Raw genomic sequence first — 15,094 nt, forward strand, 5'->3', positions numbered from 1 at the left:
CTCAGGCTGGCTGGCCGCTGTGACCTGGGTGTGGAGGTGGTACTGGAGCTGGACACCAAATCGCTGTCAGTATTTTGGCGCGTAATACTTCTTGAATCAGCCTGCTTTTCCCAACAGCTGGCCAGACACTCGCCAAGGAAGATTAGGAAGGCGGCTCCCCAGCCCCCCAGCAGCAGATAGAAGGCAAGGCGTAGGTCCAGAACGGAGAGAGGGCCGAGGGGCGGGTTAAGGCAGGGCATGTCACGGAGCCTGTGGGTGAGCAGGAGAGAGTGCAGCTCCCGGCGCCACAGCTCCAGCAGCCCCCACCCCTGCAGGCGCCGGATGATGATGTTGAACATGGGGGTGAGTCGTGAGCCAGGACGCAGAATCCAGCCGCCTAGTACTGTGTTTAGGTTCTCCTCACTCACCTGCAGCCCCGCCTCGCCGCACTTGGTGGTGTGGCGTGTGGCAATGGTGGCAAGTGCATACCTCTTAGGCACACCAACCAGGCAAATACCATCATCACGCAGCTGCTGAAATCCTTCACTGATGGAGGTGAGGGGCAAAGCGCCTGTGACCAGGTCGCGATGCTCAAGGAGCAATGCGGAGGCCAGCACACCACTCACTGTTGTGCCTTGAACAATGCCCCAAGACCGTCCTGACTGTAGCAGGGCCGTCGAGGTATCCAGTGGGGGTTCGTATTTAGGCTTCATTATGCAAAAGAAAAGGTTCCAGAAATAGAGGCAGGCCATGAAGCGCAGGTAGAGGGACACCCCTGCCCGGGCGACCCTCCCCATGGCAGCACTAAGTGGGTGTAGCTCTTCCCGTGGCTCCTGCTGCTTACTTACAAGTGTTGCCACAATGAAGGCTAACACATGCACCAGAACCAAACTTGTGAAGATGGAGGGAGCCACTGATGTCCGGAAAGGGAACATAATATATGGCCAGACAGGAAGACGGACAGGGAGAGGACACACAATACCCCAGCGTTCGTTGTGGAAAAACAGCGAGTACTCTATTGCCCCAGCTCTCTGTTCCGTGTAGACCAGTCCACCCACCGCAACATCTGCCCAGCCCTTCACCACAAGCCCCACCTTCCCCGTCCACGTCCCATTTATGAGTCGGCCCCATTCACCATCCTGGGGCACCACCAGGCGAGAGCTGAAGTTGAGGGCAGCACCAGCGTATTTCAAGATACGAACTTCCACGCCCTCCAGATATGAATCAGGTTCCTTGCCCATCGGGAAGATGTTAGGCACAGAGGGTGTATACGCCACGGTCAGTGTTATACCACCAAGGTCCATATCTCCTGGCGCAACACCACCCCAAGTCCAGCCGCTGGGGAACTGCCACTCCCCCAGGCGTTGCAGCACATATCTAGAGCAGATGTCACAGGTTCCCTCCACCAGAAATTTTGGTAATTTCAGGTCACGTCGTCCTCGTCTGCTGCTCCGATCTACCCGTCGCTTCACCAGCACACGTTGACGGAGCTGGGGAAGGAAGCGGTCCAGACGCTGATCTTTCACAGAGAAAATAAGTGTGTCCTTGGGCCGCAGGAGACCTGGCTCAGCCCGGGCCATCAATAAAAGACCTCGTTGGTAGTTGGGGGAAGCCCAGGCCAGCATGAGACGACAGCGGGAGTCAGGGCGGCGTGACAACAGGTCCAGCAGTGGCACTCTACGTCGTGCCCGGGTGATTAGCGGGAAGGCCATGCGAGACACATCCACCAGTATCACCGCCGTTCCAAGCCTTGTTTGCAGTTCCAGCACGTCCTCTGGCGATGCCGTACTGGGGTCGTGGTACACCAGCACGTGGCACCGGCCTTTGAGTCCTCCCCCAAGCTGCTCCAACACCTGCACCAGCACCATCGGGGTGGCATTTCCTTCTACCACCTCCACGTTGGCCAGATCGTCTTCCAGTGCCTCTACTTTCCGCACTTCCCGACCGCCCCCCAGCAGCCGCCGCACATCCGTTGGGGCTGGGGGCAGCTTGGGGCTCCTGATCTGTCCCCACACTCCCGTCCCCAGCACCAGGACGGCGGCCAGGGTCACAGCCAAGCCGGGGGGCGCCATCACATCTGCAAATAACAAGCTTTCTCTTCTTACTTCCCCCAACACTCAACAATCACTCAAATAACAAGCTTCCTGTACTTACTGTACTCCCTCCAACACCCCACAGTCACTATAACATACATAACAAACTTTCTGCTCAATCTTCCTCCAACACTCCGCAGTTACTCAAATAAACAAGCTTTGTGTTTTTACTTCCTCTGCATTCCACAGTCACTTAAATAAAAAAAGCTTTCTGTTCTTTCTCCAATACACCACATTCAAAGTGCCATATTCAGTGCCATTATTCACCCATGAACAGCTAAAATAATAATGAGAAGAGTAAATTTATATCTTTAAATCAGTTAGTAGTGTTTAATGAATGGATCTAAATTTAACAGACTGCAGAAAAGAACACCAAAAAACAGAAAATTAACCTAACCTTGCCGAGAGAAACCCAGAACATCCTAACATAACTAACAGAATACTAACTTAACCCAGCCGACAAACAGCTAACTTAATCCAACTTAATACTATGAAATACCAGGACATACCATGATTATTCCAGGATGTTTGTAAGCTTGTCCTGGCTTGGGATGCTGATCTGTAAGTTAAAACAAAAGGGAGTTAGTTTCAGTCTGTAAAATGAGAGAGAGAGAGAGAGAGAGAGAGAGAGAGAGAGAGAGAGAGAGAGAGAGAGAGAGAGAAATAACGTAGGTGTGTCTAGAGTTATATATTTTTATTTTTATTTATTTATTTATCCATCGACAGTCAAGCCTTCGAAATTCTTTAAGTTTCGTGGAGGCCAGGAATGCCCCCTACACACACACACACACACACACACACACACACACACACACACACACACACACACACACACACACACACACACACCGTCACAATCCACTACAAATCCACTGCTGAACAAAGGTCTCCCCCAACTTGCTGCATGAATCCCCCAGTATACCATTTTCTTCCGTGTTTTATTTGCAAATTTCTCTTCCTCACCTCTCCACTTCTTTTTTCTTTCTTTCTTTTTTCTTTTTTGCTGTGCTCGACGTCTTTGGGAGTCTAGACAATTATTCATTCACTCCATCTCATATCCTTTCTGTATGTCTTGCCCACCTCACTGTCCTCTCTTTTGTTACTTCGAAAATGACACTCGTTAGCTCTCTCACCTGTGTTGCTCTCTTCCAGTTTCCTAATTACCCCCAGCATCAGTCACTCCACCTGTGTGTCTTCATTAATTTATTTTCCTTGATTTAGTCTGTTTCACACTTCTAGGTCGTTGGGGATGATGTACTGAGGTCATAAAATACCTCGTAGTCACTAAATGCTTCTCGTTTCAAACCTATTGATTGGGAAGTTTTCATGACGTCTTTTGTTTACAAGATGTTTCCTGTTCAATACTCCCACGTTTCTTCTACTTCCTTTTTGTGGCCTTGAGTTAGCCTCAGTATTTGTCAGAAGTTTTATTAGTACTCCTTAACGTATTCAAATGCATCGTTATTCATTTAAATTTATAGGTGTATGATGTTCATAGTTGGGCATAATTATAGATTTATTCTTAGTTATGCTTTAACCTATCTTGAAAGTCTCAACTGGGTCATTCAGTATTTTCATTCTTCTGCCGTTTCTGAATTTATAACCATCTTCCGAATATTTTAAATCTATCTATCTATCTATTGCCAGACGCCTCAATCCCGTTTGGGGTGGCCACAAACAAATCGCCTCCAAGTCTCCCTGTCCCCCGCCATTTCACTGCCCTGCTCCCAACTCACACCCCCCTCTCTCATGTACCTCTCCACCCCATCCCTCCATCTCATCCTCGGCCTCCCCCTCCCACTTCCCCCCTCCACCTCACTCACATACACTCTCTTCGTCAGTCTTTCACCCTTATATCATCCACTTATATTTATTCATCTCTTTTTCCCAACTGATCTTTCTGAAAATGTTTAAAAAGGTTTACAGGACACGATATAATTCTGTTTTTCAGGACACAGCCACTACGACTAAGATTACAACGTACGCACTTTATTACTGTCAGACTGTTTTTCGTAATGACTGGTTAACATAGAGATAAATGATACACAGAGTTTTGACAGAGGCAGTGTACCAGAGTGTTTTAAAGTTCGTGGGTAAAATGTCAAGGACACTGTGACTTGACCTAATCTTACCTAAATTAGCCTAACCTAACCCAATCTAACTTAACCTAACCCAATCTAAACTAACCTAACCTAACCCAACCTAACCTAACCTAACCTAACCCAACCTTACCTAACCTAACCCAACCTAACCTAACCCAGCCTAACCTAACCTAACCTAACCTAGCCTAACCTAACCTAACCCAACCTTACCTAACCTAACCAAACCTAACCCAATCTAACCTAACCTAAACTAACCTTAAAAAAGATTGCTTCCTATATCTCCCTTAACAAGAAGAGTTCAGAACTGCCTGATGTTAGACAGTAAAAAATAGCTAGATATATAGATAGACAGATAGGGATAGATAGATAGATAAATAAGATACTATGACTCTGCAATATTTGAACCAGAACATTGTGCCTAAAAGCTCTCTTGCAATATTGATTAAAGGCTTCAAATAAAACAGCATAATAACATAAAGATCTGTCATAGGTTGCAATTTTCCCAGACGCTCCCTCGCAAGAGTCGCAAAGTTTATGAATGAGACAGGAAATGAATTGTTAATGTCTAAGAACGAAGTAAGAAGGACATCTGTGTACTTAAGAATGACAGCATGCTATTGGGTGAGGGGGAGAGAGAATATTGGTTGGGGAGAGGAAGAGAGAGGGACGTTCTTAGCTGGAGGGGAGAAGAAGTAGGGACTTTTTAGCTTGGGAGGGAAGAGAGAGAGAGAGAGAGAGAGAGAGAGAGAGAGAGAAATGGGAGAAATGGAGTTCCCCCGAGCTAAGCCCTGTATTGGACTATATAGCCCCACTAGGATTACAGGAGCGAGCTACCACTCCCGGGACGGCAGCCCGGGCGAGGCTCGAACTCGCAATCCCCCGATTACGAGTCCGGCGCGCTACCACTGTGCTACCGCGCCCCCCAGAGAGAGAGAGAGAGAGAGAGAGAGAGAGAGAGAGAGAGAGAGAGAGAGAGAGAGACGTTTTTAGCTCGGGAGGGGAAGAAAGAGAGACGTTTTTAGCTGGGGGGAGAAAGAGAGAGACAGTTTTAGCTTGGGGAGGAGAGAGAGAGAGAGACGTATTGAACTGGGGGAGAGGAAGAGAGATAGCTAATGAAAATTCTGATTATAAATTTAACTGTTAAGAGTGAAAGGTGTGATGTGGCTGATGATAAATGAGAATGAGAATGAGATGTGGCATTAGATGGGAGAATGACGAGGTGAAGGTGAAGAAGGATGAGGAGAAAAGAATGAAGTTTTAGGACTGGGAGTGTGTGGATGGTGTGTTTTCTCAATCTTACTGCCTCCAGACGATTTGACTCAGTTTAGGGAAATGTCAAGTCTTGAAGGGATTAATAAAAGACTCGTAGAAGCTGAAAAAAATCGTCTGGAGGCAAAAAGAAAACATTAAGAAAAGAAAAAGACGTTCTAAAAATCTTGAGACGAAGGAAAGAAAATTAAGCGCTTAGGGGGCTGGTGTTTCGTTGCTCTCTCTCTCTCTCTCTCTCTCTCTCTCTCTCTCAGCTGAATAAAATCGTGTGATGTGAGCTTTATTGGAGTGCCTAGAGCTGTGCGCGTCATGAGGGGGTTAATAGAATAAACTGCCTATTGAATTGAGTGACGGGAAGATGAAGGGCAAGATCTCAGTGTGTTTATGTTTGTCGACTTGGTAACATATTGCTTTAGTTTGTTTTAAGTTTTGTGTGTATGTGTGTGTGTGTGTGTGTGTGTGTGTGTGTGTGTGTGTGTGTGTGTGTGTGTAAAATGTGAATCTCAGGCTGCTACTTTGGGGTGACTGTTGGGACTTTGTAATGTGTGTGTGTGTGTGTGTGTGTGTGTGTGTGTGTGTGTGTGTGTTTAATAATAATAATAATAATAATAATAATAATAATAATAATAATTTACAGATTCATCTCTTTAAAACATTACCTAAGTTAATTAGTGTAATCATGAATATAACGCCTTCAGACCTCTATAATTCATCATCATCATCATCATCATCATCATCCAAGAAATGCTTTGGGTTCGACTCCTGGCGCGTTGTTCACTGAGGGAAGATATCGATTGAGAACTAAATGGATTTTCTCTGGACGCCTCACATGACCTTTACACTGTCCTCTCTGTCTGTCTGTCTGTCTGTCTGTCTCTCTCTCTCTCTCTCTCTCTCTCTTCCTCCTCAACCCCTACCTACTTCTACTTTTTACCTCCTTTTCCCCCCCTCTCTCTCCCCCTCCCCTTCCCTACCATCTCCTCCTTCTCCTCCCCCTCCTCCTTCCCCCAGTCCACTGATTTTTCTTTCCTCTTTCCCATTTCCTTTTTCTTCCTCCTTCCTCCAGTTCTCTCCTTCCCTTTCCTCTCCATCCATTTCTCTCCCCAGCCTTCTCTTTTCCTCCCCCTGTCCCTCTCCACCCTCCTCCCCATCCCTCTCATCTTTCCCCTCATTTTTATCTATATTTTTCCTAGGATGGTTTGTGGAAAAAGAAGATAGTAAGAAAATAACGTGGCTGAAAAAGAAATTAGTATTATATGTGTGTGGTGTAGGGTGCTTGTTGTTATTGTTAGTGATTGTTTTTTTTCCTCTCTTCCCTCCGTCCCTCCCCCTCCATCTTTTCCCTCTCTATCTCCCCCCTCTCCCCTCTCTATCTCTCCCCCTCTTCCCTCTGCATCTTTTCCCCCCTCTCTCCTCCTTCATTTCTTCCCCCCCTCCATCTCTTCCCTACTTCTCTCTCCATCTTTCCCCTACTTCCTCCTCTATCTCTACCTCATCTTCCCCTCCCACCCTCCCCCTCTCCTCCCCCTCCATCTCTCCCCCTCCCTAACCCTGATTCACGATGGGTTTTGAATGACGTGGTTCTTGACCTTTGATATGGATTGGGGCAGCGGGCAGGATCTCTCTCACCTTCACATGCCACCACCACGCCTCACGGATCAATACACCAGGAATAAGTACACCCAGAATCTAAAAATCGTCTGGTGGAAGAGAGAGTGTATGTGACGACAGGAGGGATTGAAACCGTCTGTGGCAAAGAAATATTAAGTGCTAAGGTTGCAATGGTAAAATCGTCAGCATTATATCCTCACACCAAACCCCCAACACCTCTCTGATCAATAAACTGTCTAGAAAATCATCTGACACCATTGCTCTCTATGCATCTCTAAGTCTGCGTTCTAAGAATTTTGTTGCGACTTTACGTGTTCGATTCAGAAGACAAAACATGAAAGACAGTTATTATATCTTCATTATTTTTATTTTTATTTTGTTTTTTCTACCAAAAGGCAATTTCCTATCCTTCATAACTTTATTCTGTTTATCAAAGGCCCGTCAACTTATTCACATTTATCTAATTATCTCGTTATTAAGAGGCTAGGACTGTCTGGGTTGCCTGTCTGTCTATCACCACCACATCTATCACCAACACATCTATCACCAATGCATCTATCACCACCACATCTATCAGCATCACACACATCACCAAAACATCTATCACCAACATTCCTACATAAACAACAACAACAACAACAACAACATCTTCTTCTACTACTACTACTACTACTACTACTACGTCCTCGGGCAGAATGGGTCCTAATCTATCATTCTTATCTATCTATTCCTATCCACAGTTATAATCCTATTCTCAGCCTTACCATCTAATTCTAATTCATCATATACACAGACCACTTGCTCAAAATTGCCATCACGCCATCTGGAAGTCTGAGCTGTAACAATGAATGAACACTGGAACATGGTGCTAGTCACGAAGAAGTGCTATGGAGAGGATGTGGAGCCCTAGTACTGTCTTATTGGGCCAGTGAGATACGAGAAAGACATGCAGAAGGACGAAAATTTTGACCAAGTTAAGGTAGATAGACTATGGCAATCAGCGCACCTGGATGAGTCTGTTAATCTAATATACGGAACTTCAGGTTAATCCATCCCTACTCATTAACAACCCCTCCTCACCACCTCACATCACACTGTCACTCCGGGATGTGCAAATAGCCAAAAAGGTATCTTGCACACCTTACCACACCTGTCATTCTGAAATACGGAAGAAGCATTGTGATATATGGGGTACCCTGTAATTGTGTGTGTGTGTGTGTGTGTGTGTGTGTGTGTGTGTGTGTGTGTACAAAACTCGCTCATTTTCACATCCATCATACTCCAAGTGAGCCATACTTTTTGGGCTGATTGTACAGTTAAATGCAAAAATTCGTTCCCCTCTTTCTCTTCTTATATCTTTTTAAAGGCGACATAAATTGCTTAAATAACACACAAGATTATAGAGGTAGAATCAAGAATAAATCGGCAAGGAAGAGGTGTTCAGTAATCTTGTATGTTATTTATATTTTAAAATCGATATAGTGAAAATTAATAGCATACGAATGGGTAATGTGATGAATGAGTCACTAAGGAAGAGGTGTTACGGAGCTTGCGGAGTTTCCATTTTGTATACACCCCTCTTGCCCACGAGTATACCTGCCCGCGATAAGGTATACTACTAATAAACTTACCTGGGTGAAGCATCAATAAAGGTATCTATTGGTCTGCAGGATAAGAAAAAAATACCTGCTTCTCTCCCACTGATAAAACTTCACTGATAAAACTTCACACACACACACACACACACACACACACACACACACACACACACACACACACACACACACACACACACACACACACACACACACACACACACAATCTGACGGTAGTGGCTAAGGTACATTTCTGGAGGTGGCAAGATTATTTTTTTCCCCTAACGGCAGCAAGAGCAAAAATATCTCTTACATCTCGTTTTCTATTTATCCTACAAACATCACATATATTCTTTAATCATCCTACTTCACTTCTCACTCTCCATTTTTGATGCTTGTGTAATTTTAAAGCCTCACACTTATATATGTTAACGTGGGCAGTGTTAGCTTTCCTGCTGTCCTCTTGCAGCCTCTGAACTCACATCTCTGCTCCTTACCAAGCCCTTCATAGCACCAACCACCTTACTGTCATCAGCTACTCTGTTTTTCACTCTTTCACACATTTACCTCCTCTCTCTCTCTCTCTCTCTCTCTCTCTCTCTCTCTCTCTCTCTCTCTCTGTCAGTACACTTAGATATCCATGCTCTTCCATCTCTTGTAGTCTCCCTCCCTTCATCCTCATAGCACACTGTGAGTTATCTTTTCTCTCACACACAATATATATACTGTATATATTTTTTAATGTCTATGTACTTTCAGACTTCGCCGCTCACAAACCTTCACAAAACGATTTTCTTCAGCTGAGGGTGAGACGCAAGAATGTGAGAGTACTAATAGGGAAAATCAAAGGGCTCTTACTGTAATATTAATGCAGAACGTTTGGAGTGACCTGCTTCCTCCGGCGGTCAATGTGCTACTGACCCTCTTACCTGTCTCCAACCCCCTCCCCGGTGCCTGGAAGGGGCGGGGCCAGACCAGCAGCCTCGCCACCCCATTGGTAGAAGAGCCAGCTACGTCACACACACCTGGAACTCTGATTGGTCGAGGAGGGGCCCAGTGCCACAAACACTCGGGGTTTTGATTGGTCGTGGAGGCAGCTACGTCACTCATATATGGAGTTCTGATTGGTTGAGGAGTTAGCTACGTCACATACTGTCAAGACTCTCATTGCTCGAGGCAAGGAGTGACGTCACAAACTAAGGACCTTCTCAGGTCGACAGGGAATGACGTCAGAACAGGAGTTACTTCATCACAATCCCGAGGTTCTCGTTGGTCAGGACAGGGAGTGACGTCGAGGCAGGGGATACGTCATCACACTCCCTGGATGTCTGTCTGTCTGTCTGTCTGTGTCTGTTTCTGTCTGTGTCTGTCTCTGTCTGTCTGTCTGTCTGTTTGTCTCTCTCTCTGATCGAAACAAGTGACGTCACACCCTCCTGAAGCTCTGATTGGTCGAGACAGGAGTGACGTCACATTACCAAGGCCCTGATTGGCTAAGGGAAGAGGCAGATTAGACACGAAATATACGCTCATTGGTCAGAAAGAACCCTATAATTTTCTACTCAAAGTATTTTGAATCAGGACGACAAAATTTGAAATAATCTAATGTTATTCTTTCAATTATTCAGTTACATCACCCATTAATTATTTTTTGTTACGATTTTGTAGTTATTATTCTTCTTACTGGATAATTATAGTTAGTAAATAAACATATACACAATTTTGAGAGATCATGAAGGCTGTGCTTACATGTTTTATTCTGAAAATCTTAATATAATTGGAGAATTAAAGAAGGTAATTTAAAACACATTATTGAACTGAATGGGTTACCTGCTTCACTCCAGTGTTGGAATGTGTGTGTGTGTGTGTGTGTGTGTGTGTGTGTGTTTTATTCACCATAGAGATACTATACACAGTGAATTAGTCAAAACTACTGTGTGTGTGTGTGTGTGTGTGTGAATTATACTGTATGTCTTTCTTTTTCACTGCCAGGTAAAACTCAGGTGTTGGTGTCTAATCAACCTCTTCAGCCCGACGACGAATCCTTGCATCTTTTAGACACTTTTACTCTGCATATCTGAAGGATGTACTTTTTCGGGCTTTCTAGAGGAAGCCCTGTCCATCAATCCCACTCTAATGATTTTCGGAAACCAGCTGGTCCACGTCTGTAAACGTCATTGACTTTTGCAGTACCGTGTAGTTCAGTGTTTTGTAGTACAGTGTTTACATGTAGCACTAGGAGAGGACAGTGGCAGTGGCTGAGAGAACACTGTTAAGGTCTCAGTAAATAAAACACAGGGATGTCAAGATTTTATACGTGTTTTTATTTATCGCGGCACCAGACAGGGGTAAAGGCAACAGAGGCTCACCGCAAGACCTGGCATCACCTAGCCTCTCCTCCATCACAGACCTCACTCCACCTGACCTGGCCTGACCTGCGGCGAGATGGCTGACCTCCGCGCCCTCCCCCACAGTGCCACGCGACCCAGGATACACCAGGTCAACCCGCCAATGAGTGCGCTGCCATTGAACTAAAGGGGTGGTCACGCGAGGACAGACATGAGCAATTTTTTATGGTAGTTTCTCCCAAGCAAGATTTCATACTCCGAGCAATAATAGCAAGATTTCAGAGAGCCCAATTAACTTTCAGGAATTATCTATACCATTGAGACTACCTGAAATTTTCTCACTTCAGGCACTGCTATCTGTTCTCTGGCTACTGTTAATGTATTCTTTAGTCACACAAAGTTTTTACTCATTTTCTTTAACATACGTAATAATTTGGTAATAATGCTATACATCAATCACTCAAAAATAATAAAAAAAATGTGGCAAGTATCACCATATATTTGCAATCGCCGCACTTCCTCTGCTTCGTCTCCTCCTTCCTCTTTTTTTTTCACTGAGTTCGGAGTGAGAAAGGAATTGCTCATATTTCTTGCTGGAAATTAATTGCTCATGAATGCCCTCGTATGACCGCAACTTACCAGCGCTGTCTCCTAAACTACAGCGCTATTTCCCAGACAAAATAGCGCTCAATTATCTCCAGCACAGCGATGTCTTACTCCGTTCTTGCTATTCACAGACGATTTTTAAAGCTTAGGGGAGACTTTCTGAGATGGAGACTTTAAATACAGCTTTTACTCTCCCTTCAGCTTAATAAAATCGTCTGAAAGTGGCAAGAAAGGCTGTAAAAAAAGGGACATCATTGTTCTGAAGAGGTAAATATCTTCACTTACACAGATATAACACGCTGACACGCCACTCGCCACAAAGGGACACTGAATTATCTACTATCTATCTAGTATCTATTACTCTCTCGCTAGTATCTATCAGCTTGAGTAACCATAAGTATAAAATTATGAAAACCTGGGACTCAGAGTTTCATTTGACTGGTTTCATTTATTGTTTGGTCAGTGTTTCAACGGGGCAGAAAAGAACACCTACGTACACAGAAGAACTCAGGAAAAATCACGCTACTTTTCCCACTAACTAGATGATTACATAGCTACACTTTAACTCACCATGAAGCACACCCACAGAATAACTCAGGAATAATCACACTTTCTTCCTAATAACTAGACAATGACATACCTACACAACTCACAAAGAAGCACACGCACCTAACTCTGCACAAGAGTGTATGGGAAATAATACTTCCTACATACACTTCGCCGTACACAGAATAACTCAGGAATAATCACACTTTCTGCCTAATAACTAGACAGTGACATACCTACACAACTCACAAAGAAGCATATGCACCTAACTCTGCACAAAGACCTAAGGAAAAGAACGTAACTTTGCCCAGGGACGTAAGGATAAGAACTCCTCAAAGTTCACCTTGCTGTACAGAGAATAACTTAGGAAAAACTACACTGCATCCAGTTTAATTCGCAGTCACCTGAACTCACAGTAGGAAGAAAAAATAACCCATCTTTCTAATAACTTTACAGCCAGACCTCTAAACTCACAATGTAACTCAGAAATAACTCACGACTGAATCACTACACCTGTCTTTCCATACGCAGCTGTTTTAAGACAAAGATCTGATGAAAAGAAGCCTTCCTACCGACACCTTGCCTTACAGAATAACTAAGGGATAACTAAACTTCATCCTAATAACTATACGGTCACTCACAAGAACTGCAATGAGGGGAAAAAACTCAAATAACTACCCTACAAGTACCACTATGCACCTAACTATGCACAGAGTAACTCGAAATATTACACTTTATCCTAATTACTTTACAGCTACACCTAAACTAAGTGCAACATAAATTTACGTTTCTACTTAACACTCTACACCTACTTATACATACACTTCTAATTTAAGACAAAGACCTCGCTGTACATAGAATAACTTAGGAATAATTACACTTTGTACTAACAACCATGCGATCAGTTACACACAGCTCACGTATGATAACTAAGGTAATTACACTTTGCCCTCCTAACTGCAAATACATATCCATACCTCATTTATAATAACTGAAGACTAATTAAGCCTTGTCCTAATAACTATGCAGCTACTTATACTCACCTAATAACTGAGGAAAATAACTACAATAACTTATACAGATCTCACCTCACAAAATCAACAAAATAAAATCGTGCTTCGATGTAATATTTTTTTTGCCTTCCTAGACGCACCTGAATTACCAAAAAATAAATAAAGAAATAAAGAAATAGATAAATAAATAAAAGTAAGGAATAATTACACTGTTTTGATAATATGGTTACTTTCATACCTCACTAAAACAATACTACACTTCTGTCAAAACTACAGCTACTCAAATTTGCTTTCACCTAATAATAACTGAGAACACACACACACACACACACACACACACACACACACACACACACACACACACACATAACTACCTAACTACTCCTCAACTCACAAAGCTTGCCCTATTAACTAAAGGAAACATTACTTTTCTTTATACTAACTAATTTACTAACCTCACCTCCTAAATAATAACTAAGAAATTATAACTAGCCTAATAACTGCAATTACACACACACCTGGCAATACATAACTCAAGGTAATTTACACGTCTAATTACTACCATTAAATGACACGCACCTTAATCACAAAAATAACAGATAATTACGCTTTGTCCTTAACTAGAATGATTACCTTCACAATATAACTAAGATTATATTTCGCCTTAATTATACCTTCTAAATTAGACACTTAAAGGTGACGTCATCAAGAGGGGGAGGAAGTGCGTCATCCCTACTCAGTAACGACGCGAAGGGGCCGTGTTCTAGGGGACATGGGAGGCTTTTAACACCTTTTCCTAAGCGATTTATTTTGCATATCAACCTCAACATTTTTTTATACCCTTGTTTTATTATCAAGAAATATTTGTCAGTAATACATGTGAATTTAGAGGTGTAATCAGCAGAATAAATCGCCAGGGAAGAAGTGTTAGGAAATCTCCAAAGTCCCATAGAAAACGAGCCTATGACGTCACTTCCTGCACACGTTACTGATTACGTCATGGTTCGTTCTCGGCATTAGCTCACCCAGGCCTTGCTATTGGTACAGTGAACACCGATATGAACACACGAAACTGTACGAGAGTTTATGGGAATTGAACACACGAAACTGCACGATAATTGGCGGGAATTGAACACACGAAACTGTACGATATTTGGCGGGAACTGAACATACGAAACTGCACGATATTTGGCGGGAATTGAACACACGAAACTGTACGAGAGTTTATAGGAACTGAACACACGAAACTTCACGATAATTGGCGAGAATTGAACTCACGAAACTGCACGAATATTTGCTAGGAATTAACGCAACTAGAATTACATACTTTATATTCCAGGAAGTTGGCACATAAATTCTTAACGTTTAATTCTCGAACGATAAACGCTACTGTGTATATTACGAGGCTTGTAGGTGTGAACTCTTAACGAATAACGAATTTCACGTCACACGGCACAGTACGAGCGTTACACCTCTTCGAAGTACATTTGCACACGAATGATTATGTACAAACTATCATATAACGTGTTAGTATAGTGAAATTTACGAGATTAATATATATACAGGAAATCTAACGAGAAGGGATATTGTGTTTTACGATCTGTACTTACGATTCCATTTACGATACTTTAGCCTACGATTATGGATGCGTTTTTACGATACAATAGCCTTAGAGCGAGATAGTACCAGTTCTGAACCGAGTTATATAAATGCGCCCAACTCAGTATGGCTGTTCTGAGGAGGACTTTTGAAGGCCCTTAGGTTACACACAGAGAGAGGAGCAGCACGACACACAAAGGCGCCTTGATCTCGGGAAACTGAGGAAGTTCCGTGACATTTTTTCCTCACGTATTTATTCCTGCAGCGGTGGTATCATCTTAACCCTGGATTCATTCAAAGAGAAGAAGAAAAAGAAGAAGGAGACGAAGAAAAAAA

General features: G+C 43.4%; 1 protein-coding gene across 1 annotated transcript in view; it reads right to left on the reverse strand.

Moving 5' to 3' along the window:
- LOC145397966 (uncharacterized) overlaps positions 1-2,636 on the reverse strand; it is a 3,278-nt gene extending 642 nt beyond the window's left edge. The window contains exons 1-2 of the mRNA XM_080270945.1: positions 2,582-2,636; positions 1-2,056 (exon numbers count right to left, since the gene is read on the reverse strand). The exon at positions 1-2,056 is cut by the window's left edge and continues 642 nt beyond it. Coding sequence (XP_080127071.1) covers positions 1-2,051 — 2,051 coding nt within the window. The 5' untranslated portion in view covers positions 2,052-2,056; positions 2,582-2,636. The remainder of the gene's footprint in view (positions 2,057-2,581) is intronic.
- Between the last annotated feature and the right edge of the window lie 12,458 nt (positions 2,637-15,094).

Source organism: Coenobita brevimanus, chromosome 5, assembly GCF_032717465.1.
Source record: "Coenobita brevimanus isolate Jiangsu-jjx chromosome 5, ASM3271746v2, whole genome shotgun sequence".
Taxonomy (NCBI): Eukaryota; Metazoa; Arthropoda; class Malacostraca; order Decapoda; family Coenobitidae; genus Coenobita; species Coenobita brevimanus.